Source organism: Monocercomonoides exilis (genome assembly GCF_001643675.1).
Source record: "Monocercomonoides exilis strain PA203 chromosome Unknown scaffold35-1074681, whole genome shotgun sequence".
Taxonomy (NCBI): domain Eukaryota; phylum Preaxostyla; order Oxymonadida; family Polymastigidae; genus Monocercomonoides; species Monocercomonoides exilis.
This window is the reverse complement of record NW_027150580.1, coordinates 693,759-703,789: the sequence shown is the minus strand read 5'-3', so window position 1 is coordinate 703,789 and position 10,031 is coordinate 693,759. Positions and strand designations below refer to the sequence as shown.

General features: G+C 40.0%; 2 protein-coding genes across 2 annotated transcripts; one reads left to right on the top strand and one right to left on the bottom strand.

Annotated features, from left to right (window-relative positions):
• Positions 1–950: 950 nt before the first annotated feature.
• MONOS_2841 (uncharacterized protein) lies at positions 951–1,307 on the bottom strand (the record flags this gene model as incomplete). Its single annotated transcript, XM_067872795.1, has 1 exon — positions 951–1,307. The coding sequence occupies one exon, from the start codon at positions 1,305–1,307 to the stop codon at positions 951–953; it is 357 nt and encodes a 118-aa protein (XP_067723966.1).
• A 1,196-nt stretch (positions 1,308–2,503) lies between these two features.
• On the top strand, positions 2,504–9,840 carry MONOS_2842 (uncharacterized protein; the record flags this gene model as incomplete). Its single annotated transcript, XM_067872796.1, has 2 exons — positions 2,504–2,750; positions 2,894–9,840. The coding sequence occupies 2 exons, from the start codon at positions 2,504–2,506 to the stop codon at positions 9,838–9,840; spliced, it is 7,194 nt and encodes a 2,397-aa protein (XP_067723965.1).
• Between the last annotated feature and the right edge of the window lie 191 nt (positions 9,841–10,031).

Below are 10,031 nucleotides of genomic sequence, written 5' to 3'. Positions count from 1 at the left end.
GTCTAGATAAAGAAAAAAGGTCAAGATAAAATTATAGCCCTATGTTTGAAGTTTTTCACAAAAGTTCCTTTGCTGATTATTTTGTCTTCTGTGAGAACCAAGATTTTTGTTTTGTCAAAGGGTGGCTGTCTTTTTTTTTAGTGCAGCTTGTATTATGAAAAAAGATTTTGCAATAATTTTTATTTTTTCATTATTTTTTGGCAATTTTTGATCAAAGTTTATCGTTGGAGATAAATCAACCTTTTTTATTCCCACATTGATAAACGAATTTTGAAATCAACTGAATGATATTTCTTTTATTTTTTTGAAAAATCAAAAAGATTATTGGGTTCTCCAACAGATAGAAAAATGCTAATTTTTGTTGAAATTCGAATCATTGACATCACAATAATTTTTGAAGTCAGCAGTCGATGGCTGGCAAGAACGAAGCAAGTTAAAGTTGAATTGTTAATGAATAACCTTTTTTTTTTAAACTCAATTATCGCTTTTTTCAAAAAGAATTTTTCGTATTTTTTCATTTTCATTCTCTCGAGAAATTCAAATTCAAGCTAATAAAAATTCTTTTTGTCTTTTCTTTTAAACATTATTGAACAGAAATTGATATTTCGTTCTCTTTTTCAACCGAAAGGTGCATTGCATAATACTTATATGACTTTTTCTAAAAAGTGGGTCGGATGAATTTTACAATATTCATTTTGTATTGGATTAGAATCGATGGAAAGACGCCTTTTTAACGTTAATACAACAGTTTACATCATTTCTGTGCTTATTTTTGCTTTGAGCTCCCAGAAATGCGGATGCATTTCAGAAAAGCAAACTTATCTAGAAAGGCTTGAAGAGACACGCGAAGGCCGGATCAACATCGCACATGGAAATGGAAATGATAGCATCACTTTCGGAATTGAAATGGAAAAAAGAAGATATAGATTTGGCAATCTCATCTGTGGTGCTCAGACAAACTTCGTCCTCATCAACGCTTCCTTGTGTGTGACCCATCTCAACATCATCCCTTCCAGTGGCTGTCCACTCCTCACTGCCCAACACCACTCCGCTGCCTCCATCTGCTCCTCCACTTGCGCCATCCACCCTCCTTCCCTCACCAACAACCACCACCACCACTGCCCCCTCTTCCTCTCTGCCCATGCCTCCATCGCCCTCACAAACTTCTCCCTCACCACCCACCAACCTGCCATCTTCTCCTTCCCCCTCTTCTCCACCCCAAACAATCTCCTCTCAGATCCCCACTCCCCAATCCCTGCCTCCTTCTCCATCTCCCACTCCTCTTTCTCCTCATTCGTCTCCCTCATCCAGCCTTTCCTTTTTTCTCCTTCTGCCCTCTCTTCCCCTTCCCCTTCTCCATCTCCTTCCCTTTCCCCTTCTCCTTCATCTTTCTCATCCTCATCCTCATCCTCTTCTTTTTCTTCCCCTTCCCCTTCCCTTTCCCCTTCAATTTCCTCTTCCCCTTCCCCTTCCCCTCTCCATATCCATCACCAATCCCATCCCCACCTCCAAATCCACCTCAATCTCCATCTCTCAAACACCCTCTTCTCCAACATCTCCTCTCCTCAATCCCATCCATCTCTTCCATCCCTTCCCTCCCACTCACTCAATCCATTCATCTCAACCACTTCTTCCACTTCCATCTCCATTTCCACCTCCACCAACATCAATACAATCCCCTCCTTCTCCCTTTATTCGTCCCTCTTCATCCACTCAACCATCTTCATCCACACTCACAACCCCATCGATGGAACCATCCTCCCAAACCTCAACAGCCCATCCACTTCTCTCTCTGTTTTCAATGCCTCTTTCCTCCATCAAACACGCTCTTCACCAAACGACCCTGTGGTTTATGAAGGATCAGAAACACAAAGAAAGAAACCGGGAAGATTGGATTCCTTCGGAAAAAACTTTCATAGTTTCAAGTGGTGCGAATGGGAAAACTCGAATGGTGGGTCAAAAGATGGAGGTGCGCTTTACGTTGGCTGTTCACAAGCAAATTTGACAATTTTCTCTTGTTCGTTTAAAAAATGTTCTTGCGAAAAAAATTATCAAGGTGGAGCATTGTACTGTGGTGGTTTGTCAATAATTAATATTACAAAATCCAATATTTCAAATTGTTCAGCTGCTCACGGAGGAGCTGTAGTAATTTTGTACCCGCAAGCAAATTCTGTATGGACGTTCTCAGAAAACAGAGTAGAAAATTGTTCAATAACAAGCTGGAGAGGAACGGGTTATTATTTTTGGCTCAACAATATGAGTTCAAGTTGTCAATTCTTGTTTTCCGAATCCGTGTGCATCGCAAATTCCGGTGGCGATTCAACTGGCTCCTTGACATTTCATTGGCCTCCAAGCAGCAAACCGAATCAATTTTCAATTAATGATTGCCAATTTATAAATAACAAACTGACTGCCTCGACGAAATATGGTGGTGCAGCCATATATTGTTATGCAAGTTATTCTTGGATGAGTGGAACAAAATTCATATCCTTCTGCTTTTTTGATGGCAACACTGCAGCCAATGGCAGAGGAAACGATGTTCTTTTCAACGGAAGTGATATCACTAAATCCCCATTCGAGAATTGCTGTTCAACAACCCTGGAAAAAAGAGTCTGGAATAATGGACAAGCTGATAACACCGAATTCAATGACTGGCTCCCCCTCATTGCCCAGAGCAAAATCGTTGCCAACAATGGAGCTGATGCTGATGCCTGTGGCAGACCCCAACAGACCCCATGTGCCACCATCGAGTATGCCCTCAACGGCTTCATTTCCCTCCTCCAAGACGCCTCTCTCATCCTCCTCTCCTCAACATTTGTTCCTCTTCAAACACTCACCTTCAGCGCAATTGATACTAAAATCACTGGAAATGACACAACTGCTACCATCATAGCCTCCAACGGAATTCCTCAACCACAAAACTCACATTCACAGTCATCACAATCAACATCTTCTTCACCAGATCCATCTGCCTCTTCTGCCCTCTTCCAACAGACCCAGGGCTCCCTCACAGTGTCTGCCCTCGCCATCTCCCACAACTCCACAAATCAAATCACTCCCATCCTCTTCCACCTCTCCCAAAACTCCCCTTCCCTCAACCTCAACACAACCACCATCACCGGAACAACCTCCATACCAATCAAAACACCCCTCTTCTTCCTCACTGCTGGCTCCCTCGCCCTCAACCACACAGCAATCACCCAACTCTCCCTCAACAGCCAAAGCATCTTCCACCTCACCTCCCTAACAAATCCCCTCACTCTCAACTCCTCCAACATCACCGATATCACCTCCACTGCCACCCCCACCAGCTGTGTCCTCTCCTCTGCCACCTCCCCTGCCCTCTCTCTCTCCCTCACCAACTGCACCATGACAAACATCGACTCAGCTCCACAAAACCAACAGACTGCCACCAATGGCGGGTGCATCTCATTCGCCTCATCTGTCCCTGCCAACACATTTTCGGTGAGTGATTCCACCTTCTCCAGCTGCTCTGTGAGCGAGGATACAAGTTCTGGAGGAAGAGGCGGTGCTCTCATGATCGAGTATAACCATGGCTCACAAGTGTCAGAATCCTCCTTTTCCATCACCAATATCGTGTTTTCAGCCAACAAGGCCAGTGTCGGAAGGGATGTGTATTTTGTGTGTGAATCATTTGTCGCTTCTGTGAAAGAGCCCTTGTTCGCCTTCATGAGAAGCATCACTCAGAAAGACAACTCGATTGTTGGGCATGACAGAACAGAAGTATTTGGCAACTGGAATGTCGATTTATTTATATTTCTCGATGGATACTTTGCTGACACAGTCCATGTGGATGGCACATCTGGCGTTGAGGAGAAGTATTGTGGACTGGAGAAAGCACCTTGTAAGAATGTAAACTTCGGAATGGTGCATTTGAAGAAAACGCTGAATGTTAAAGAGGAGATTGTTGTGTGTAAAAAATCGAATATTACTGGGTGTGTGGATGTGGGAGAAATGTGTGTAAAGGCAAAAGAGGAAGCTGTTGTGGAAATTGAATGCCAACCAGAAGTGAGTGGATCTGAAGAATGTGTTCTGAAATCATCATCGCTTACAGAAATGGAGTTAATTACAATAGTTGTTCCATCAAGTTTAAGCAAAACAATATCAACAGTGATCGAATCAGGCAGTGCAAATGGCGAGTTGCACATGAAGAACTGCGAAATGAGTGTGATTGGAGGGATGGGAAACACAATTGGATTTTTCATGATCAGATCGACAGGAAAGATGGTTGAGCTGGAATTCGTCACGATTTCAGATGTGAAATCATCTGTCTCATTATTTTCATTCTCTCTTTCCTCAGTTTATGTGAATGAACAGGACTACAAAGTGAAACTGTTGAATTGCACACTGCAAAGATTGGAGATTGATAGTGGAGTGGCAGTAGATGGAAAGGCATCAGTGTTTGGAGAGAGTGTGGAAGTTGGGATGGTGATGAATGGAAGTACAATTGACGGGGCATTATCGAAGAAGAGCAAAAAAGGAGGAGCATTGAAGATAGCGTTGAGTGAAGGAGGGTTTATTGCAATTGAAGAGAGTTCATTTACCGGATGTGTTTGCGAGAATAAGAGTGAGAGAGGAAAAGGAGGAGGAATATATTTGGATTGCAGTCCAAATGAAGAAGCATTTCAGTTATCATCGATATCGTTTTCTGGATGCTCAGCAACAGTTGGGAAGAACATGTTTGTAAAGAGCAGCAATTTGGTGAACACTGTGAATGCGGAGCGTTGTGCAATTGATTGCACAAATTTCAAAGATGATGGGAATGCAATTGTTGGGGAAGATGGGACTTATGAAGAATTGGATCTTCGAGTGTTTCTTGTTTCTCTGAAGTGCGTGGTTGTGTCTGTGTCGACTGGTGGGCATGACACGTTGGGATGTGGGAGCGATGAATATCCATGCGAATCGATGTGGAGTGGAATAAGCCACATTGACAGAAGTGGGACAGAAGGAGAAAGGAAAGTGAAAGTGAGAGGCGAAGGGACAATTGAAGATATATATTCATTCACAGATGCACTTGTGATTGAAGGGTGTGTGATTGATGGAGAAGCCATTAAACACAAGCCTATTCATTTTGAAGGGACAATCAAAGGGAATTCTGCATCATCATCATCATCTATTATTTCTTCAACAGTATCACTCAGCTTGGTATCTTTGAAGTTGCAGATTCCAAGTCAATTTGAGCCAAATATGAATTCATTGATCTCATCGAGTGGAGTTCTTCAACAAGAAAACTGTTTATTTGAGGTCCAATCAACAACAGATATTGTCCAATACTCATTGATATCTACAACAAGTGGAAGTTGCACATTGAAGGGATGCAGTTTGGAAGGTTGTTCATTTTCCAAATCTCCATTTTTGATGGCTTCTTCTGTTTTGTTTGAAGACAGCAGCTTTTCAAACATTGTGAACACTGAAAGCGGTGAAGGAGGTGTTGCAAAAGTGACATTGCAAGGGAATGAAAAATTGGAGATCAAATTAACAAATGCAGCATCTTGTTCACTTTCATCAGGCAATGGAAAAGGAGGGTTCTTGTATTTGGATTGCCAAAATTGTTTGAATGAGAAGCCATTTGTTTTTGATGCTGACGTAACTTTTAAGAATAACAATGCAGCCATTGGAAAGAATGCGTTCATTTTTGCATCTGATCTGAACAAGACCGTGACAAACAATACTTTCAAGTTCGATTACTCATCAATGAAGGATGATGAAACTCTGTTTGTTGGAAGTGATGACTTTCATACGGACAAGGATTTGTTCATGTTTCTGATTACATTTAGCTCAATTGAAATATTTATCTCATCTGAAGGATTTGATGTGGCGCGTTGTGGAAGCGAGGAAGAGCCATGCTTCACGATGTGGAAGGGAATGAAAAACATGAAAGAAGGAGATGGAATGAAAACAATTCAGATTGAAGGATCAACAATCATTCGAGATTCATTCGATGTGTCCAATTATCAGATCAAAAAGGATGCGAAGATGGGAGAGGAAGATACAAAAGCAACTTTGGATTTTGAAAAGGCAACTGATAGTCAGCTAGAATATTTCATGGAAAATGATATTCACCTTGAATTGTCCAACATCCAACTTCAACTGACATCGGGATTTGACAATTCAGCCAAAATGATTATTTCAAACAAAAATGGAGAATTGGTGATAAGTGAATGTTCATTCCATTCAGAAGCGGGAGTGAACAATGGATTTGATTGTGTGTTTGTGGATGTAATTGGAGGAAGCGTAGAAGTGATTGATTTGTCGATGGAATCATGCAATGTTGGAAACAACATATTTGTCATTCATGATTCTGAAATAACTTGTCATTTGATGAATGTTCGAGTAAAATCGTTGAATGAAAGTGGAGGTTGCTTTTTGTTAATCAAGAAATCTGAACCAGGATTGAAGATAAATGAAGGAGATGAAGAATGTGTGAATATTGAGATTAATAATTCATCATTTTCAGGAGTGAAGAGAAGCGATAATGGAGCAAGCATTTTGGAGTCAAAGAGCGATGAAAAGATTTGTTTGGTTGTGAATGAGAGCAACATCACAGAAGACAAAGCTGAAGAAAGTGAAAAAGGAGGAGCGATCATTTTCACATTGTGTGCATCTGGCTCAATGAAGATAATTGACTCAACAATCAGCCATTGTAGCTGCAGTCTAAGTTCAGGAAAAGGAGGAGGAGTGTATCTGGCAACAAAGGAAAGGGGAGAATTGAATTTTGCATTTGTGGGAATGAAATTCAGTGACAATGGTGCAAGTGTTGGAAAAGATATTTTCATTGAATGTTTCAACATCACATCACAAATCAGTGAAAGTCAATTCCAGTTTGATCTTCGAGAGAATCATTATTCACGAATTAATGCGATTTACGGAATTGACGTATGCCAACATAAGGACGATACAGATCTGATTGATTTTGTTACTATCTATCAGAGCGACACAATCATTGTGAGCAGTGTGAATGGAACGAACGACAGGCAATGTGGAACAAATACACTTCCTTGCGATTCGATAGATCATGGGATTAGTCATTTGATATTGGAAAATGTGAGTTTGTTGTATGTTGACACTAAGAGTGTGATTGGAAGAGAAATAAATCTGGAGGAGATGAATTTGAGTTCGAAGAGCAGAGAGATGTGCAAAGTTGAAGTGAAATCAGAGATTGAAAAAACAAAGAAGGCATTGGTAACTACAGCAGGGACAGTTTCATTGCTGAGATTGAACTTTTTGTTTGATTCGAATTTCATTTCTCAACATGAATCATTGATATCACCAGAGGGTTGGATTCTTGAGGTGATAAATTGTTCGTTCACAGCAAAACGACTGATGGAAGGTGTAAATGCAGAATTTGCAAACATTCCATTTCACATTATTAATATGGGAAAAGGAGAATTACAACTTGATGGATGCACAATATCAAATCTCATTCTTCAAAAACCTGCTTTATCTCTTTCATCATCACTTCCATCAGTAATTGATTCATTAACGATTTGCTATTCAACAATTAAAACTTCTCTATTGGATATTAATGAAAGCGGTTTATTGACAATAAAGAATTTCAATACAGAAAATATCACAGTTGAAGGAAATGAAGAATCGTTGATAACTTGCTTGTCAATGAAAAGGACAATTCAGTTGACAAATTGCACAATGTGTGGAGTCAGTTCAAAGACTACAAAAGGGGAATTGATGAAATTGGAGAATTGTTTGGATGTGAAAATGGACAGTTGCTTTTTTGATGGGAGTGCAAAGGAAAGAAATGAACAGAATTTGAATACAGAAGAAGAGATGTGCAGATGGAATAGATCTCTTGTTGACATCACAAAAAGTTCAGTGATGATGAAAGATTCAACAATCTCGAATACACCAGAAGGTGGAATAATAATGAGAGGAGGAAATGTGAATGTTGAGAAAGGAGAGTTTATAAATAACAATCCATCAATTGAAAATTATCCATCATTGAGAAGAAACATCATTTGTTCAGATTCAGGAACACTGAATGTGATGAGTTTGAAAGGAGGAGATGGATTGAAGGATAATACTTCACTCTGGATGGTAAATGAAGGGTGCAGCTTTGAAGGAATTGCTTCAGAAAGGGACTCATCATTCTTTATTCCTGTGTTGGAAAGTGTGGAAGCAAAAGAAGAGAGAGACAGGATGAAGCTGACATTCAAAGGATTGCTTCTTATTCCTTGCAACTTGTCATTCGCAGTTGTGAAGAGGAAGGGAGAAGAGAAAGAGATTGAAAATTATGAGTTTAATGGAAATGGAATTTTGTCAGAAAGAGAAGTTGAAGGAAGTGCGACAAAGGATCTTATCCACAGTTGTGGAGATGAAACAGAAGTTAGCGTACATATTTTATTTGGAAATGCAGAAATTCCTTCATCAACTCAATCGTTCATTCTGAAGAACAGAAGTGAGCATCAAGCAAAGGGGGATGAAAGAATTGCCGAAGGTGGAAAAGAGGGAAAATCATTTTGGACAATTATTGTGATTGTGCTTGTTGTTGTTCTGCTGATTGCTCTTATTGTGTCTATCGTTTTGATTGTTTGGTGGAGAACATCAAGGAGAAGAATTGATGAAATGGAAGAGGCAGTGAATGACACAACAGAAAAGGATCAGAAAGTAACTGAGATGGTATCAATGGAGATAATATCTGAGGAGCAATGGAGATTGGGTGAGATGGAGGCAGAGAAGAAGAACAAAGAGATGAAAAAAAAGAGGGTATTTGGGAGTGAGATTGGACAATCAGAGCCTTCGGGGGTATTTTTGAATGAAAATGGATCAACTGAATACATTTTTGGAAAGGATTCTAATGAGATTTTTGAATGGGAGCAAGAGTTAGCTGAGATAGAAGATATTAAAAAGTTGACTCCATCACAGTCTATTTCATCCATCTCATTAACTTCCACGACTGATTCAGATTCAACTTTTGTTCTGATGGAGGATTTGTGCCCCACCACATCATCCATATCGAATATTGTAGATGTGATGGCATGCTCATGGCCATATAAGAAATTGAGTGTGGATTTGAGGGATTCTTTGTTCATGCTGCTTCATGGAAGGAATGAGAAGAAGGAGATGACAATCGGAAGTTTGCAAGAAAGGGAACAGACGGCTGCTCGGGTTCTGTTTTTTGTGGTGAATGGAGCACTCCACTCATTTGATGAAATGGAAAAAGAATTGCCTTCGCTGGCTAATCTGAATCCCCACATTGTTCTGTTCTCCGAACACATGGTCATCTGCATTGCAATGTGTTCTGACTTTCCTGAAGAAAGTTCTGACTCATCATCTATTTCATCACCGATTATTGCTTCATCTTCCTCTGATATTTCATTGATGAGTGAAAGATATCCTGACTCGCCACCACCTTCGTCGGTTTTTGAAAATGGAGAAGACAACTGGAAGGGGTGTTTGAGGTGGAAGGCACCAGAGCTGCTGAAAAATAAGAAGATGAGAGCTACGAAGGAATCTGTTGCCTTTGCTATTGGTATGATGTTGTGGGAATGTTTGACGCTGGAGATTCCATTTGAAGAGTTTGACACAGAAATTGCAGGACAAAAGATATTGAGCGGAGAAAAGCCATGCTTTGAAAGTATTAAACAATCGAGATTTTTTGATTTGGTATCGAGTTGCTTGTCGCAGAAAGTGGAAAGCAGACCAACATTGCTGGATATGAAGAAAGAATTGTTTGTGGTGTATGGGAAAGACGAATGCGTTATGATGATGGCAGATACGATCTTTTTTGAGAAAAACAGTGAAGAATCCAAAGAAAGAAGCAATTGCAGGAAAAGTCAAATTGACTCAGAAATAAGAAGTTAGATAACAAAAAGCGATTTGTGATGCAAACGAATGCTGGAAGCTTAAAAAAGTCAGCATCGATGAAGGAAACAATAATTAGTGGGCATTTGATATTTGGTCAAGAAAAAAGTACTGAATACAGTTTCTCCAAAGCAAGTTCAAATAAAAAAAAATCGTGTAAATTTATATCATTTTCACGCAAATGTGAAGTT